Raw genomic sequence first — 20,147 nt, 5'->3', positions numbered from 1 at the left:
GACATCTAAAAAGAAAAGGGGAAAAAATCTCCAGCCAGGCTACTCGCCTGTCCATCCATCACTGAATAGCCTCCGGCGCCTGGATAGCGGAAACTGTAGCTAGTTCCTCTTACTACGAGCGATTGCTCGGTCAAGATCATTGCGCTGCGATGTAACCATTGACTTCCTTCTACACTTTGCTCGTGAAGCACTTAGCAGTTTGCTCTCAGTCCACTCACCACGAATCAAAGTGACAGAATGGAGGAGCCGACCTAACGGACCGTCTGGACAAATTAAAAGCATATCTACAAAACCATTTGGAGACTTTGGAGGCGTATCCGCACCCTCTAAATCGGAGACAGCTGTAAAGGTGAAATACATTATATTCATTTTCGCATCTTCACACTTTATCTACACCTCTTTGATCTACATGGACTGTCATGTTCCTGTTTTTGCCTTTTTTCTTTCTTTCTTTCTTTCTTTCTTTCTTTCTTATACTGTTTTTGCCGTTATATATTTTAACCATGAAAATGTAAATAGCCTAATTATCTAGTTATTTTAGATGTATTAAGCATTCTGTAAATCTGTAGACTGATAGCTGTCCTTACGATTCATTTCTATCGAATTTCATTGCTTTTGACATTACAATAAATTGATCAATGTAATAGGCGCTAATCGCGCTGTGGTTTGGTTCAGCACCATTTGAAATCACATATCTACCTTATCTCCCCAATGTTCATTGAAAGGTCGTCCCTGTGAGTTTAGGTCGCTGGGAAGGGATTCCCTGAAACTGTAAGGGTTGACTCATGTCCTATTGTTCCGGCAAGTATTGTGTGTGGAAGATGTGGACCGTCGAAAAAAAAATGCTAGCAGGAATAATCATGTCCTCATTAGTATTGCCTATTTCCATACACCTCTTAACTTCCCAGATGCATGTCCGCTATAATGAGAGGGATGGGGACTAACAAGCAGATGCAAAGTAGGCTACGCTGCATGCCTAAGGGCTTGGCTGCCAAAAGTGCCCGCTTAAAACGAATGTGTTAGAAACAGCACAAATTGTGTTGTCCCTATCTGGACAAAGAGACGTGCTTAAAAAAGCAACACACGTTGTGTTATTTTCAACACATTTGTTGTGTGTGGGTGTGGGTGTGATGAGGCCAGTCAAGATGGATAGTCTTGTAGAAAATATACAGGGCGTAGGTTTGTCACATCAAGCTGTGGATGATGATGGACTGAAGCATCTCCCCATCATCGAAGATAAATGTATATTTCTCTGTACTGAATACGTGCAGTATAGTACTGTAGAAGAATGGTCATAAGGTAGCCTGCAGACTTTAAAAAGATCATGAGGGAGCTGTGGCACAAGCCGCAGCACCATACTACATTTGAGTGTCAGCGTCCATGTTCAATTCCGGTCTGCGGCCATGTCCTCCCATCCCAACCCATGTTTCTTGCTGTCCTATATATAAAGAAAATACTTGTATAGGCTATAAAGAATATTTGCCAACTGACTGAAGTACTCCCGTGCTGAGGTCTTGCTTAGTTGATGTGTTTGAACACCTCATATTCTGGACAGTCAGTGAACATTCAGTGTCTGAAACTTATATGACAGGTTGTCAGGAGGTGATTAGATCTCAGTAGCACGACAAAAGTTTGTGATTGAGCAGTGCTGACTTTAAATCAGCAATCAGTGAAAACTCTTTGCAAAAACAATCAAAATATGTGCTGTTCAGGTGCAAAATGCTGAAAGGCCTCTTTTGTGTTCTACTCCATGCAAAATTCAGTATTGATAGGACGATGTACTGTATGTTTAAAATGTGCTGACCTGAAAGTAACTTCAGATGAGTTATTATGATACCCTACATCTTCTGTTTATCCTTAGAAGATGAGCTGTGCTCAAGTAGCCATAATGAACTGCATTGTAACTATCCACAAATGAAAGGGAATACAGGAACCAGGGCTTACACTCACAAAACACCATCTGCCCTCACTAACCCTGGGTCAGCATCTAGCCATACCACAGCACCATGTAGTCAGTTTGTGTAAAAACTGCTCACTCTCTGTTGGCTGTCAGGGAATTTTCCCATAACTAAGCAATATGTTGAATGTTCAGTGTTGTCAAAGGCAAAGAACATTCAGTTTCCTTTTTGGTTCCTGCAATGCACATTTTACAGTCATTCAATTGATTTTTTTTTTTAGGTAGCTTTGTACACTTTACACAGTATCTGTGATATCAGACCAGAGGGTGATCCTATTTGCAGGATTAAAGATTAGCATAAAAGAGGAACCAACAGGTCTGGAGCTAAATGAGGAAGGTTGCTTTGACGGTTGTGTTCTATTTAGAAATCTTCTTTAGAGAGGCTATAGCTTTGATACCCTTAATTATTGTATTTTCACATGTGCTATTCTTGTTCCTCTACATCCTTCCTTGAGGATTTGGGTTGAGGCCATATGAAGTTGTCCGCAGATAGAATGTCACTTATGACATATTTTCTTGTGTTTTCTTGTGTCAAATTGCCAGTTGGATCCTAGCAGTTTGGCACGTACCCCAGAGGGTGCAGAACAGTAATATACAAACCAAGATGTCTGCACCTGGCATTAGTGCTTCCCTAATTCAGATCATGCATAGCACACACACACACACACACACACACACACACACACACACACACACACACACACACACACACACACACACACACACACACACACACACACACACACACACACACACACACACACACGAAAAACACTGTCTACTATCAACCACTCTCTCTCTCTCTCTCTCTCTCTCTCTCTCTCTCTTTCTCTGTTTGTCTCTCAGTTTTTCAGTCCTTTCTGTTTTTGTTAACAGCCATAAAAAGGGTTAAATGACAGTCCAGCACTGTCTGTGAAATGTTGGTCTGTTGGTCAGCTTATGGCGTACCTTCAAATGTGCACGTGCAAACAAATATAATGACATGAATGATTCACAGGGCAGAACAAAGAGGCCACAGTCTGGCACGCACTCAAGAGCTTCAGCTTGTGAGTGGCTTGCTTTGCTTAAATGATGACACTGTTTGACTGACAGTGTTGGAGATAGCATGCAGTTCAGTGGTGCAGTTACTGCATTCGTTTTGTTTGTGTTTGCTTTGGCATGTTTCAGAAACACCTTGCACGTCAAACATTTCGTGATATTTTCTAAGATATCTGTGACGTCTTATTTGTGTCGTTGGTGGACACTTGAAATATCTCATGAGGGTTACATTAGGGTTTTGTAAAACTTGCAGACAGACAGCTCACTTTTTTTAGCTGTAAGACAGCTGACGTACAGTGATAAGACACAGAGGGTCCGTGACTCTGGTGCCGAGCCTCAGAAAGACAGACTCAGTACTTTGCCTTCTCTCTGTTACCCAGACAGCTGATTTGAATCCGTTCTTAGCACTGGCCTCGGCAGACTTTCACCACAGTTTCCACTTGGTCACTTCCTCATGCTCTTTGGCTCTGTTCAAAGCACCAGCACACAGCGTGAGTGTGGAGGAGGTCTCACCCTCAGCTTCACTGTTTGTGTAAGTGCTGAGATGAAGAAGTAATCCCCCTCCCCCATACCATGCGCATATGCATATGCAAATAAACACACACACACGATTGTATGATCACAGAGCACACATTCACGCATGCATGAACTCACTTAGCACACACGCACACATGTAGTTAACTGTGCTACTGTATCAGTTCTGTTTAGTGGGGTCTCTTCACAGCTTGACGAACAAAGCTATCACAGGTTGACCTATACGGAAGCTCGTGCTTGTGAGGGCTGGTTGTCAGAGCTCTACACAGGTGAGAGCGGTCACCACTCGGCTAAGTAGGAGTTCACACGGTTCGGTCATGCGCTCTTTACCACAGAAAAGTGTCTCGTTCTCTTCTGAGGTTTCAGCAGCAGAACAGCAGAACCCAACATTGAAGCTGCAGTCCAGCACTGTCACAGCCTAACAGGCCATGATATCATTTATGGTGCAAATCAACACATAATGCTGTTTACTGATGTTGCTCTGATACTGGTTGTGTACTTACTGAATTAGGTTAAGTGGCCCCTGCATGGACTTGTCTCATTAAACCACCCCAGTAATGTCACAAGCCATGATATCATGTACACATCAACACATGAAGCTGTTTACTGGTATTGCTGTGACATTTGTTGTGTACTTCCTGAATTATGTTAAAGGTGAATTTGTTTTATGAAGACAGAAGATATTCTAGAGTAAAGTTAATTGAGTACAACCAAAACCACTAGAGGTGCATCTTACTGTAAGAAAAATTGATATCTTGGACATGTCTATTGCCCTACACAGACTGAAAGATGAGGAGGCTCAGGAAACCATAGCCTGTGTTTTCATTTAATTATCTGATTTGAACTCATCTCAGGTCGACATTTCTGTATCATAATTTCTTTATGGTAATATTTTGAGATTCTGGATTTTTCCATGAGCTGTCATAATCATCAATATTAGAATAATTAAGATTAAAACAAAAAGAGGCTTGAAATATTTCTCTTTACATGTTTAATGAATCTAGATTACCAGTATATGAAGGTTTCCCTTTTTGAAGTAAATTACGGGAAACAATAAACTGATGATTTCCATCAGAATGATACTTTCCATATTGTTTTTTGAGATGCACCAGTAAGGCTTGATATAGATTATATTTCAATACAGCATACAGTATCCACTTACAATATAAAATGAAATAAAATTCATATAAAATGAATACTTGATTTAATACTTGACTTAATGATTTCTTCCTTCCATTATTAAGCTGTCAAACCCTTGAGTCTGCTTTGAGATGTCCATAATTGTTTCATACCTATAAGCAAATACAATTGTATTACCAAAAGCAGTTTGCTGGTGGAGCTGTGAGGCTTAAGAGGCTGCGGCGTCTAAACCACATTTGGGTTCAAGTGCCCATAGGGACTGCCCCACGGCCATTTTCCCGATCACAATCTATCTCTTCCAATCGCTTCCTGTCACACTTCACTGTCTAATCTGAATGCAAAGGCAACAAGGCCCAGAAATATACGTTGCTTTCTCGGGAGGCTGTTGAGCTCACTGCTTCTCTGCCTGTCTCCTGCCTTCCTCCAGGTCAAAGCATGGGGTGCGTGGGATCCAAGAAGGACCAGGAATCTGTGGGCAAGGCCCTGGGTGGTGACGACTCCTCAAACCGCACCCAGACACCACACTATGTCAAAGACCCCACAGCGTCAGGCCAAAAAGCGGTAAGTCTCAAGGCGGAGGCTCTGATCTGTGGCAGTAAGTAAATCAATGGGAGGCAACAGGAACGGAGCAGGATTGAAGAGAGGGGTTTTTTTTTCGAGGTTGGCATGTTATGAAATTTTGGAGCAAAAGTGATGACAAGCAGTCTGAGGTGTGCTGGGAACTTCTCAAAATGATTCCCTCATTTCAGCAGTCTGCAAAACTTCCCCATTTTGTGAACTTTAAACTCTCACGCGTCAACTTATTTCTGGATAAATCAACTGTCAAACATGGGCACACACATACACTGGCACACCATATGCACATACAGTATGCACACACACACATAGACACACACACAGACACACACACACACACACACACACACACATTTGCATTTGCATAATCGCCTGTCATTAGTCATCAGAAGACCTTTACTTCCTCTCATGTGCAAGGTGACCACATGCATATGTGTGCCGTGCCGACCACTGAGCAAGCAAAAGGAGGAGGTTAGATGGCCTGTTATAGGAAGTAGGAACTGGGAACCTGAACCGAAGACTGCATTCTCAAACAAAAAAATCAGCAAAGAATAGGAAAGCTTTTAGAGTTCATCATCTTAATGGAATTTCCTCCATTTTCCTGTAACTCTTGAATGATGTAACTTCACATTTAATCTTGTTTATGATTATAATTTACATAATCCCCATTGTACTGTCATCACATCTTTTTTCTATGAATGTCTTACAGAATAGAACTCCTTCCAATATGCCCCCGTCCAGCACTGATGGTGAGTGATTGACAAGAATGTTTGTCCTGAACCACTTTTCCTTGTTAGGAATTGCGATTGAAAGCCATCTCTTTTATGCAATTGAAATCCATCTTTTATAGGCCTGTTTTGTGAAACATGCTTCATCTGTCATCTGTGCTGGCTGGATAATCATGCGTCAATGGTGGGGTGGGTGGGGGCTCTCATAAGGGTTTAATACCATTGTGGCCCTGTCTGATCAGCTGCCTCAGTCACTGGCCATGCCTTAAGTATGGCCACAGCTGTTGGGGTTGACCTTCTGCAACCCAAGTCATCCAATCCAAGCGATTATGTAAATGCTTAAGGCTGCTGTAGTCGTAGCAAAGAAACTGCTTTCTCAGACTGTCTGACAATCCTCATTCAATGATATTCAGAAATTTCATCACAGAATAGCGAGCAGTCTTATGTTGTGCTGTGTTATCTATGTGTTGCTGCGCGTGGTTACAAATCTAAGTGATATAGAAGCACATGAGTACAGGTTAAGAATGTGTATGATATGAATGTGAAATTGATGAATACAGCCTGAGGACCTGTGAGGAACTGAGTCTAACACAGGGGTGTGGATCTAGCAAACGGAAGTTATTTACCAGCTAACAAGCATACTCTCATCCACTGAAACTTAGACATACGTGTAGGTATGAGAGCACACCACTTGGTAGTGGACTTTACCTCTACAGTATGTACATCTAGATGCACACAAACAGTACGAAAACATCATGTGATGTGACTGGACTCAATTTAGAACTTGAGCAGCGAGAACTGTGAAGTGAAACAGAAGAGCTTCCTGTCACTATTTTGTTGCTGCTTTCTTTAGTGTGAACACCACAAATACTTCATGATGCACTACAAAGTCTGTCTACAAAATACTGTCTATAAAATTCACGTGGGACAAAAAAAAGGACCTTTAGAAATTCTAAGTCCTGTTACACATAGTGGGACTTTAGTCCCATGATGACACATACAGAGGTATTCCCGTGATATACAGAGGTAGCCTATACATGATCGCATTAATGTTAATGATAAAAATCCACACACAATGCTAGACGCAACAGGCATTTCTAAAATGATTGCTAGTAGTCTCCATTTCCCGATACACAGCTAGACAAGAAAAAAGAAAAAAATGTTAAAATATAATACACTGCGTCATTGGCTTTATTTACGTATCTTCCTTCCTCAGGTCCAGAGAATATCGCCATCGCTCTGTATGACTATGAGGGCATCCATGAAGGAGACCTCGGCTTCAAGAAAGGGGACAAGGTCAAGATTCTGGAGGAGTAAGTGGTGTTGTCTCATTGAATGACAGATATACAGTAGATAAGGCACAGACAGCATGTCTTTCTACAAGAGACAGCCAAAGGCTTCGGAAAATGCTTGTCGGAGCCGATTTACCTCCACTTGTTTTATTAACATCCCATCGCGCAACTATAAATGTGGAAATTGCCAACGCACACATTTAATCACCCACATTTAGAAAGGAAATGTCCCTGTGGTGGCAATGTGCTCTTGTGGCAAAACCACAAGAGCACTTAAAACTAGAACAACAGAACATAGATATCCTATTCGTATTCAGGATATACTGTACAACGTTCAGTTGCAGTCCATTTTAAAGTAACTCGACACAATGTGTCTTCTATAAGATACGTTGGAATTGAGATGATGAAGGGTCCTCGTAGGGTGGCCCATATTGACTACCTGCTTCTAAAACTGGAACTTTACTAGATCTATCTATACATAGTATATACATATTAATGAAGAATTCAGTATAGGCCCTTTTTGTAAAACAGATCCTTTCATACTGGAATATTCTTCCATACTGGAATGTGCCTTTTCATGCTGGAATGTGTCTTAACTGGAACTTGTCTTGCATGTGATACAAGATTGTAGTCTTTATAATAGATAATATAAAGCAGTAGACAGTTAGACTAGAAAGATGGCTGCTGCTTGAGGTCACTAAACATACGGTCTGTGAATTTCTGATGAAGAGTGCAAGGCTCGTAAACATAACTTCTAGTGATTCTTCAAATAAACAGGTAAAAGGGGAGCTAGTTTTCGGATATTCCTCGAGATTTATAATATTGTTTTCTTCCATCACCTGTTTTTGAGATGTACGCATGATACATTTTTGAATTACAGAAAGCATGTCTGCTATTTTCCCTCACTCACAAACCCCAAACTCATTTTAAGGCAGCAGTGGTGAAGAAAATGTGCCATTTTCGCTTCCCAGGTCAGGTGAATGGTGGAAAGCCAAGCTCCTCAGTACCGGCCAGGAGGGCTTCATCCCCAGCAACTATGTGGCCAAAGACACCCTGGAGACAGAGGAGTGAGTAGACCATGCATTCAGCACATCCCCATGCTTCAGCTTCTGAAAATTAGTTTAAATAATCACTAATTTATTGTTGTTAATTGATTTATTTTATTTATTTAAGGTTTATTTATTATTTGACATGGACATTGTACACTCTCAGAAATGGAAGTACCAGTGTGTACCTAAATCGGTACAAATGCTTGTCGCTGGGGCAGTACCCTTTTGAAGTACAATAATGTACCCCTAATGCAGGTACTGTTTGGTACCCTAGCCATTTGTACCCATCAAGGTACACTTGTGTACCTGCAATGACCGAAATGTACCTGTGTATATCATTACAGCATAGCAGCCTTAAAAGGTACTAATCTGTACTTTAAGGGTACAACCCCAGTGAAAATTTAAGGTGGTATAATTGAAATGTATTCACACAACCAATAAGTAAATTAAAATGTTTATTCTGAGAGAAAAATCACTTTGTGATATTACACACAATACTCCACATGAATACAGGTACATAAAAGTTAACATGTTCATATTAAAAACACATTGATATCAAAACATCAAAGTATCTTACATTAATCAATATGCATATTAACGTAAAACATGTTGTAACTCTTTATGTAAGTGTAAATATAAAACAGTTTGATCTCAATATTTTGCTTCCACATTGTGTTTATATGCAGAGGGAAAAAAATGATTAACTTGCACCATAGGTGATCAACATTAATAACCTTGATCTATATTATACCAATATTTGAGTTAACCACTTCACACAAAAAAACCTTGCATGCTTTTAAGTTCATGTTAATACTAACATACAGTATGAGATGAAAATGTAGTATCTGCTTACCGTCACCATTACAAATGCATTAAAATGTTACAAGAGAAAAGCTCCCAGCACTATCGCATCTTGTGCTTGTCACTTAAGGTTTTTACAAAACTAACATTGTCCTTGCAGTAACTTTGCAGTTGCTATAATCTTAGAATTCTCATGTTTGGATTCACAGTGCATACACTAATTGAGTAAAAGATACGCGTCTTGAAGTGTGATACAATGAGTCACAATGACATAATTGAGAAGTATCTCAGAAAACAATGTGAAAGCCTAAGCAAATATTAGCAAGCCTATAAACATATACAATATAAACACACTCCAATCCTTCCATTTGGGTAGAATGAGGCGTGCCATTAAAAAGCCAAGAGTCTCAAAAGGCACTAAAGTTCAATATCAAAAACTGGCAGAAATCCAACAAATTCTTCAGGAGGACTTCGACTGGAACCTTACTTGATCTACAGGACGTTGACATATTTTCAAGCAGTGGTATCACCAATGACAGCAGGGGTTGTACGTCTGTTGGAAGCAAAATGTAAACACAAACCTCAGAATTAGATATTTTCAACCACACAAATAAATAGCCTCAGACAGATTGTGTAAAATACACATGTATGCAACTACAGTATGTCAATCCACTCACCTGGCATAGATCATTGCTAAGTCATTGCAAGTTCCGTGGACTGTCTGACTCTCCCAAAACTTCTCCATACATCCTTTTCACCTTATATTCATAAAGCTGCCCGCTCCGCTATGCGTTTGAGAGAGAAATGGCATATGCAATACATTAATATAAATTAAAAAAAAATGACACAATGAAACAGCACAAGATGACCCTAAGCAATAATTTCTCCTGGACAAACTAAACAATCTAAAAATTGTCTGTATTATTTTCATTTCTATGTGTATTTAACATCAATAAGAAAAATACTATCAATACACTAAGAAAAACGACCAAGTTGTGTTACTTACGTAGCCATTCCTTCAGTAAAAGCAGAGCCATAGTTTTCTCTATCACTCTGAGTATAGAGGTACTTCCACACGCCAACATTCTGCCTTGGTGGTTATCTGTGTGAGAGGGATTAACGTTAGCAGCTAGCAGAACGTTTCATAAGGTTCATATGGTTCATAAGGTTAGGTTACTAGCGAGTGCTAATGTTAGCCTTTAAGCCAATTTGACTCAACAGTATTCAGATATTCACTAACTTCACATTAAAATGGGAAACAGTGATAAAACACACACAAAATGCCTTTCCTTAACATCTATCATGGTAGTCATGCATTACCGAGGGCGTTTGAACACCGTTTAAAAATATTCATAGCTAACATAGGCTACGTTGCTAGCGAATGCTAATGTCAGCCTATTATGCCAACAAGTTGACTCAGTTAACAGTATTCAATATTTACAAACCCGAATTTCGATAAATTGCAACTATACCTTACCTCATGCATTACTGAAGGCGTTTGAACACCGTTTCAAAATATCTGAATATAGCTAACATGACATGGGCTACGTAGCTAGCGAATGCTAATATGTTAGCCTTTAAGCGAACAATTTGATTCCGTTAACAGTATTCAACATTTACAAACTGAATTTCGATAAATTGCAACTACATCTTACCTCTGAATAGCGTTGCCTCCTGTTCCATAAAGATTATGCCAGCACCACAGCACGTTTCCCCACACCAAGCTCCTCTGCTGAAAACTGCTCCTCCATTACTTTCAATACTTTGAGTGAGACGAAAAAATAACGGTTGCTCCAGAATCTCCTCCCCTATCAACTTCTGAGTGACAGTCCATGGGCTTTTTGTACCCATAGGTACAATATGGTCCCTTGGTGAAAAGGTACATTATTTATGTACCCGAAATGGTACCTATTAGTACCAATACAAGGTACAGGGTCAAAATTGTACTTGAAAGAACGAAAATGTACCCCAACAGTACCCCTATTTTTGAGAGTGATAAATATAACATATAAAGTGTAGCATCCGTTGTCCATGGACCTACTGTAGGTGAAATAGCCAGAGGCACCTAAAATAAATAGCCTACCCATCTCAGTGAAAGTAAATGGGAAAGGTTACAAAAGCGATGACGCTGTTTATTTACATACTGTATGACTCATGACTTAACCACAGAGAACTTGATTTGGAAGAATAAGAGAACCCACACTGGAAAAAGTCATTTGTAACCAAAACAGCTCTCCTAAAAATGGAGAGTTGCGGAGAGGAAATGCAGAAGTGAGGACATTGAGGGCCGTCCACACGATTCCTATTTCTGCCGCCGCACCTGTGTGGTGATGTGACCTTTTTCCTCTCTGCCACAGGTGGTTCTTTAAAGGCGTGAGCAGGAAGGACGCGGAGAGGCAGCTTCTGGCCTCGGGGAACAAAACCGGGTCCTTCATGATCCGAGACAGTGAGACCACCCCTGGTGAGACACAGTAGCTGAGGGCCCAATATGTAATCACTGGTGGATAGATGGGGTGCATATGGAGCTGTTTAAAATGGGGTTTGATTCATACTAAGGGCCCTTGTTTAGGAGCGAACATATCTAGTGGAAACAGCAGAACGTACAAGAGCATGCAAGATACAGTAGAGGTGATTTTGTGACTTTGTGGTCGAAGGCACTAAGTGGGCAGGGCCTGGCCATAGATAAAAGAGTGACACCAGGCCCATAGAACCCCATCAGAACCCCATCAGAACCGTGCAGGTGTGTGAAAGTTTTCTTAGCTGAGCACTGGGTTGTCGGGAGAGAGAGGACATACTGTAGTAAGGTATTCATTTGTATGAAACAATGGCACTGGTAGGCTGGTAGGCTGGTAGGCTTTGATGTTTTTTTAAACCTGGTTTTAACCAGAGGTTTATACTCAGTCACTCAGGATGTGATTATCAAAAGACTTGTATTATGTAATTACATCAACACATGTGGTTGTTCTTGAGGTGGCATTATTAATATTCATGTATTGTGGTCAAATTATTCATTGTGTACGAGCACTGTGTAAGGGTGTGCTCATCTGGCTTTGTAGAGAGGGTGTTCCGCTGCATTTCAGCACAGTTAGACAATCCGATGCTTCTCGGGATTCCTGTTCTGATATGAACAGGACTTTTTCTCATAGCAGAACCTGCAGAATATGAACTGGTCACTGGAGCATAGAAGATTTAGGTCTAATCTTTTACAAAGGCGGAAGCAGAGACTAACATTTCGATGTCACAGCATCTTCCTCAGAGTTGACCCAATCTGACTGTCTACGTGCCGCTGTTTTGCAGGCAGCTACTCTCTGTCTGTGAGGGACAGTGACGGACATTCGATGGACACGGTCAAGCATTACAAGATCCGCACTTTGGATAATGGCGGCTTCTACATCTCTCCCCGTATCACCTTCAGCACCCTGCAGGAGCTTGTCGGTCACTATAAGAGTGAGTCAGCCACAAATACACCCACACATGCGCACGTACACACATGCGCCAGCCATACAGACACGAGCACACACACACACACACACACATACACAAACACACACACATAGACATATTCTTCAAACTATTGAGACCACACTGACATATTAGCATACTTTGGCTTCCCATAACTGTATTTCCTGTTATAGATTTCAGTTGCACTAAATAGAGCCCACACCCCAAAATAGAAATGCCTGTCAAGTCATCTGTGGCTGGTTGACCAGTGTGTTAACCAGCTTGTAGGCTTGTTCCCTATGATGGTTGAGCAGCTAGACTACCAAAACTCTTGCTAAAACATACCAAGGCTGCTTTACCCAGCTTACAATTGCAATTCGGCTGGTTTTGTTCGTCGTACCACCTCAAGCTGGTAATTTTAGCTGGTGTTGCTGGTCTTACATTACTGGTTTAACTGGCCATGTCAGCTTATGTTGGTCATTGTAGCAAACCAGAATGACCATCTTACACCAACTATGTCAAGCTTGGCAGGCTGGTCACCAGCATGACCATCTTACACCAGCTGTATCCCATGACAGGCTGGTCACACCAGCATGACCAGCTTCCTCAGATGGTCATGCCAGCATGTCCCTGATGGCCCAACCAGCTGCACCAGTTAAAACCAGCTAAAACCAGCTACCAGCATACACTGGTTTCTAGCTGTCTTTTTCAGGGATTTCTCAAACTGCGTTGTTGGTATGAACAAGTTCACAGTCAACTACACTTTCAAACCACCACTGCGCTAACCAGTGCACACATCGGTTCTGTTTTCCAGAGCAGAGTGATGGCCTGTGCCAGTCCCTCACCAACCCCTGCATCAGCCCCAAGCCGCAGAAGCCCTGGGAGAAGGACGCGTGGGAGATCCCGCGTGAGTCGCTCAAGCTGGACAAGAGGCTGGGCGCCGGGCAGTTTGGAGAGGTCTGGATGGGTAAGTCACATGGTCACTGAACTCACTCACCCAGTCATCAGGCAGACTTCTGCCAAGGGTCTAGATTGAATTGTCATGCTTCCTGCTGAAACGTGTTGTGGTTATGCCTCGCCACCAATGTTTTCAAAAACTGTGGGCTTGCCTGGGTTTCTTTGTCAAGACCTTGTCATAACCCTGAATTCCTTATAAGTTACAGTTTTATTCCATAAAACAAGTTCGAAGATTGGAGCGGTGTTAAATCCTTGTTCAGTGCCGTATGATAACCAACAACTCATATTGAGCTCCATACATTCGACTTTGTTTCAGATCTGCATACAGTAGTAACTTGCAGAAGGGAAGCCGGGAAACCAGACACACTCTCTTTGACCCCTGTTGTTACCAAAAACAATACCCACTGTGCTCATTGAGTCCTAAAGCTGACTGTGTGGACCTTCATGCACATCTACTGTGTCCTAACCTAAACATTCATAGAGAGTGACGGCCTGGCCTTTTCCCCACAGCCTCATACAACAAGCACACCAATGTGGCGGTGAAGACCATGAAGCCTGGCAGCATGTCGGTGGAGGCCTTCCTCATGGAGGCCAACCTCATGAAGTCGCTGCAGCACGACAAGCTGGTACGCCTCCATGCTGTGGTCACCAAGGAGGAGCCCATCTACATCATCACAGAGTTCATGGAAAAAGGTCAGTGTGTGTGTGTGAGTGTGTGTCTGTGCGTGTGTGTGAATGAAATGAAGTCTAAATGTACTTCCATTCGCATTATTTGACTGTGTGTGGGAGGAATGCCTACAATTGCCGCATTGTTTGTGTGTGCATATGTGTGTGTGTGTGTGTGTGTTTATGTAACAGAATCACAGAGAGACAGACGGAGAAATTGAGGGTTTGGTGATTGTGCTATTATACAATGTATATTTTTTCCATTTATGGATGTGTATGTGTGCATTTATATACAGGTAGTTTACTGGACTTCCTCAAGAGCGATGAAGGAAATCGAGTCCAACTCCCAAAACTCATTGACTTCTCTGCTCAGGTAAGTTGGAAAGGCTTTTATTTCTCGGCAGTGGGACATGTGATACAGACATTGTGGTTTATCAGCTTCTGTTTTGCCTGTGTACAGCTCTATTGTCCTGTCATAGCCGAAGCTATCGCTTCTGAAGGTGCCGCCATTGATGGTTTCATTTAACTATTCAAACTATTTTTTGCTGCTAGCTATTTATAAAGGGTGTGGCCCTTGTATAAATAATCCAGTTTCTCTCTTTCTGTCTGCGTGCATGTGTTTGTGTGTGTGTGTGTGTGTGTGTGTGTGTGTGTGTGTGTGTGTGTGTGGGGTGTGGGTGTGGGTGTCTTCAAGGGGAAGGGGGGTAGAGTTCTTGTTAAAGTTGATCACTGTCAGCAGTTTCCCCACAGAATGTTTAATAGCATATTCTGTTTCTGGCCACTGTTAACAGAGAGGGTTAAAGCGGTACTAATGAAGAATCTTTGCTGTTACTGCAGGCAAAAAGAGGATGTTAGTAAAAAGAAGAACAGGCTTTTTTTGAAAACGATGGCTGTATCACACCACTGTTGCTGTGCCTAATTATCATCAATTCTGTTATAAAGGCAGGAAGTGAATGTGTGGAGATACAGTGACAGCGAGGAAGTGTTTGAAACAGAGAGACAGAGAGACAGAGAGAGAAATGAGAGAGAGAGAGAGAGAGAGAGAGAGTGGGGGAAAGTTGTCTTTCGGTTGAGAGGGAAAAAGGAAGAGGGAGTCACGGACTGTTCTGATCAGAATCTGCCCTGAGAGACAATCCAATGATGGGCTACATCTAGATATGCTGATTAGACTTATCAGCCCTGTGAAGTTCTCACTTGATCACACACACACACACACACACACACACACCCAACACCCAACACACATAACACACCCAAGTACGCGAACATGCGCACACACACTCACAGTCAATTATACACTTACACAGTAGATTCACACATTATTCACATATCTCTTTCTCTCACAAGTGTTATCCTCTATGTCTATGTTGTTGCATGCACATCATGCAGACTAACATGCAGTTAGAAAAACACTCTCTGTGCAATACAACTCACAGATCACCTATGCCCCCACCTGATGAAAACACGCTACTGCATGCCCAGGATTAGGACTGTCTTTGACAAACACTTTATACTTCCTGGGTCAAGTTTAGTCTACGAACAGTGTTTTAAAGCTGTAGCAGAGCCCCTTTAGGGAGAGCCGGTCCACTTCCTATTAACTCCATTGTACCGGATTGTTCATGCAATCTGTTGAAATTCCGCTAGGGGCGTTGCCGAGCAAGTGATACATGAATTGTGGTCTATGGGGCTAAGCGGCTAGAACTCGTTTTTTTCACAGTTGACAACTTCATTTCTTAATGTACATTGTCGTAGTAGCTATCTGAGTATAGGTTTTCCACTGGAAATGAAATGAAAAGTCACTCATGTCCTTTCTGCTTTTCATAGGATGGGCCGTTTTCCCTGTAACATGCTAGCATTTAGCTCATGGATGCTCGCGACAATCGCGACCGATTACGACCGTCGTGAAGCTGAACCTTCTTTTAGGTGTATGGCCGTAAAGTGGTTCGCTTGTGTCACGTGACATGAAAACTTTGAAAGGGTTTTTAGGAATAACAACACATATTGAAAATTGTATTGGTCAGCTGATTGTCAAGTCAAGTTATCCTGCATCGCATGCATTAATGCAATTTCAGGAGAAAAAATTATATAACGAGAAATGTGGTACTGGGGGGTTCAGCTCCATTGCTACCCATTCATTCATCACTTGCTCGCGATCGCCCTCTAGTTGCAGTACCATGCGGAAGTATTTCGCTAGTGGTCCTTCTCCCCTTATTAGACATTCTCTGGCTGTAGGTTTGTAGCTTGTCTCTTAACTTGGAATGTGCAAAGATGTTTTGTCACCGAGGGTTTTAGTTGGTTAATCGCACACTCCATCTTCATCATCATCATTATCAGATGGGTAGTTAACTTATGTTTTTTTAAAATAGTATAGTATAGTATACTTTTTTTTTTTAAAAAAAATAATGTTAATAAATGAAGATTTGTATCTGCATTTAACTAATATTGACGATATAGAATTCTTAAACTGTTAACTAACTGGTTTACACTATACACTATGTATCGTTTTTGGACTTTCATCACCATTCTTACAATATTCTGCTGTGCCCCTAATGACAATTTCCTCTCTTTAGATCGCTGAGGGCATGGCTTACATTGAGAGGATGAACTACATCCATAGGGATCTCCGAGCAGCCAACATCCTGGTCTCAAAGACGCTTGTGTGCAAGATTGCTGACTTTGGTCTGGCTCGCATCATAGAGGACAATGAGTACACCGCTAGGGAAGGTAAGCATGACTGTGCTGTTAAAACAATGTGTTGAAAACAACACAGCTTACGTTGTTTTTAACACATTTCTGTATCCAGATAGGGACAGCAAAGTTTTTGTTTAAGACATTGCTTTTGTTATTCGTTTCAAAAGTGTACACTGTATGTTTTGAAAATAGCACAACTTCCGTTAAAAACAACACAACTTGCATTATTTTAACACATTTATGTCCAGATAGGGACAACACAGTTTGTTTAGTTTCCAACACATTCATTTAAGACTGTGGGAAAACAGAGGGGATGGCCAGGCCAAACACTATTTGATTTGTGCCATGGCACAAGCAGTTTGGAATTGTTTAAAGAGGTCTTATCAGTAAATAGTTTTCGGTGTGAATCACAGGTACAGTATATGGTGGTTATCTTGGTTATCACCTGCTGTATAGCATGTGTTAAGTGGAGCTTCTGAAAGATTAAACAGCTTCATGACCAGGCATAACACATATAAATACACTGCATGACCCACTGTTGTTGCATTGTTTTCAATCAGGTGCTAAGTTTCCTATCAAGTGGACTGCACCAGAGGCCATCAACTACGGCTCATTCACCATCAAATCAGATGTCTGGTCCTTTGGCATTCTGCTCATGGAGATCATAAGCTATGGACGCACCCCTTACCCAGGTAACAGGATGAGTTGGCCTGCATGGGTATTGACAAACAATTATATGCATTCTGACACCAACCTTGCTCTACAGAGTTATGGTTAAGTAATTGGCAGACAATTTTGTCCAAAGTGACTTACAGTGTTCGTTTTTATATGTATCTAAGGCTAAAACTTTTTGTTTAATGACTTTAATCACTTCTCCTCCATACCCAACACATGGACCTGTGCACTTAGCTTCTCTTTGTTGTATTGTTTGTTTGTTTGTTTGTTTGTTGTATTTTCTTGTGTTTTCTTTCGACCTTGGGTTTGAGAAAGGCGCTTTATAAACACAACTTATTATCATTATATTATAAAACTTGATAGACTTGCATTGTACCTCCCTGCCAACACTATGTGTTTCTGTCATCAAATGTAGGCATTTGAGAAAAGTGCTATATAAACTAAACTTATTATCATTATTATTATAAAACTTGATAGACTTGCATTTTACCTCCCTGCCAACACTATGTGTTTCTGTCATCAAATGTAGGCATGACTAACCCGGAAGTGATCCGGTCCCTGGAGAGAGGGTATCGCATGCAGCGCCCGGACTCGTGCCCGCAGGAGCTGTACGACATCATGCTGGAGTGCTGGAAGAACAAGCCCGAGGACAGGCCCACCTTCGAGTATCTGCAAAGCGTGCTAGAGGACTTCTACACAGCCACGGAGAGCCAGTACCAGCAACAGCCATGATGAGCCATTGACTTGTCATGTGGTCCCTTGGCTATAGATACCTGGATATACACGCAGATATCTGGATACCCAGATATACCTGGATATACACGCAAGCACACACACACACAGACACACACACAAACAGAGGGAGAGCCAGAGAGAGAGAAAGAAAGAGATGTTTAATGTTCAGTAGACATGCACAAACATGCAAACTCACCCAAGCAAAAAACACAAATAGACATACTTTTCCAGGGTACAAGTAGTCTATGATGCACATTCACACAGTGAAACCTCTGTCAATCCCTGAGTGCCTTTTCAGGATATAGTGTCAATTATAATATTTTATATAAATGCCTTTTCCCCCTAAATTAAAATAGAGACATATTATGCAGTTCATATCTTTGAAAGTTTAAATTAAAGAAAAAAAAAATAATATTTTCTGATTACAACCTATATTAGGTTTTTCTGTTTTGTTTTGACATTAACATAAATCTCACACAGACACTGGCACAAATACACATAGTCTATTACTGTATAAGTCTATTTCTTAAGAAATAATCTGTCTACTTCTTAAAAAGAGTGTGCTACGTGTTTTTTTTTTTCAATCTGTAGTTCTACTGTGATTCCAAATATCTTAGTTTTCCTATGAACGGAGATGTTAGTAGTGAGGGGAAATTAGTGTTGTTTTAGTTGCTTTTACCATTGTAGCTCTTTGTCTTTTTTTTTGTTCCGCAGAGTAAACTTTGAAGCCTTAGCCATGTACATTAACATGTATTTATTTCATAACAGTGTCTTTCTGCCATTGGTAATGATAACATATTTTATAATCATTACATGGATATTTATCTCAGGGGTGATTTGGTTTTTGCTTGTATTTTTTTATTTTTATTTTATGCCTGTTTTGATTTATAACATAAAATGTGAAAGCAAATTCAATAAAGTCTTACAGAATGAAATCAGTACTCTTGCATGCCTTTTGTGTGATGTTTTACTTTAAACTCTAGGCCTAACAAATCCTTTCTGAAGTACACCAAGTAGAATTAAGGCTTTGTGATATTACAGAGACTAAACGGGCCTAGTTTAAAATACACGTTAACATGGGATGTTAACTCATATGTTAGCCAGGTCCTACCAAACTCTCGTAGTACATTCATAATGTAGGCCTACAGAGAGTCTGGCCACTGCCATTGCCAAGCATGAACTTCCTTGAAGGCGGGTACTCTGGCTTTGCTTCTAGAGGCAGGGACATGACATTTTGAGTTATACCTCTTCGGACAAATGACTATATTTAACAAAACTAAAAATGGTAATTGCTCAAAATGATCATGCCATAATAAGTTGACAAAATGTACTTAAAAAAAAGAACAATACAACAATCATTCGACATGATATATGCCACAGATTTACACTGAAGTAACACATACATAGTCTTAAAATGTGTATTCTCCTGAATCCAACGGTACCAGGTTTTTTATGTGACTCCTTAGTTTCTGAGATACAGGCTGAGCCATTCCTATGTTATCTTTAAAATCAAAATTCTCATGTTTAGATACAGTACATGATGGTAAAAATAGCTCCATGAATGAGTTTCAACACATTTCCACATGGCTAGCTGGAACTGATGCATTCAGATGATCTAATGCCTTAGTTCCCTTTTTCCTGCATTTAAATCACACACACACACACACACACACACACACACACACACACACACACACACACACACGTGTTGAGAGCAGGAGCATCCCTCTACCTGCAAAAAACTCCAGAATGCCCAGCTCTTCAGAGAGTATCCTCTGACCTTTTAATAGTGAAATCAGGCTACAGATCAAGCTGAGCTAGACCTTCATTGGCCTCATTCATTCCATGGATAGTCTATTCTGTTGGT

At 41.0% G+C, this 20,147-nt stretch overlaps 1 protein-coding gene and 2 long non-coding RNA genes across 4 annotated transcripts in view; 1 reads left to right on the top strand and 2 right to left on the bottom strand.

Annotated features, from left to right (window-relative positions):
* Positions 1-20,147, bottom strand: part of LOC134087127 (uncharacterized) — a 377,321-nt gene that overhangs the window by 31,967 nt on the left and 325,207 nt on the right. The gene's annotated exons all lie outside the window — the stretch shown is intronic.
* On the top strand, positions 2-19,215 carry hck (HCK proto-oncogene, Src family tyrosine kinase). The gene is made up of 13 exons (XM_062540383.1): positions 2-349; positions 5,097-5,230; positions 5,955-5,994; positions 7,190-7,286; positions 8,237-8,332; positions 11,473-11,576; positions 12,413-12,562; positions 13,371-13,523; positions 14,024-14,206; positions 14,476-14,552; positions 16,750-16,903; positions 17,431-17,562; positions 18,075-19,215. Exons 2-13 carry the CDS (start codon positions 5,105-5,107, stop codon positions 18,275-18,277), a joined length of 1,515 nt encoding a protein of 504 aa, XP_062396367.1. The 5' UTR covers positions 2-349; positions 5,097-5,104; the 3' UTR covers positions 18,278-19,215.
* Positions 9,131-10,160, bottom strand: LOC134087126 (uncharacterized). The gene is made up of 3 exons (XR_009939804.1): positions 10,122-10,160; positions 9,793-9,900; positions 9,131-9,668 (listed from the first exon to the last, which is right to left on the bottom strand). It is a non-coding gene; the product is annotated as an uncharacterized LOC134087126 (long non-coding RNA).

This window comes from Sardina pilchardus, chromosome 7, assembly GCF_963854185.1.
Source record: "Sardina pilchardus chromosome 7, fSarPil1.1, whole genome shotgun sequence".
Lineage (NCBI taxonomy): Eukaryota > Metazoa > Chordata > Actinopteri > Clupeiformes > Clupeidae > Sardina > Sardina pilchardus.
The sequence above is the reverse complement of the archived record's forward strand: the minus strand, read 5'-3'. Positions and strand labels throughout refer to the sequence as shown.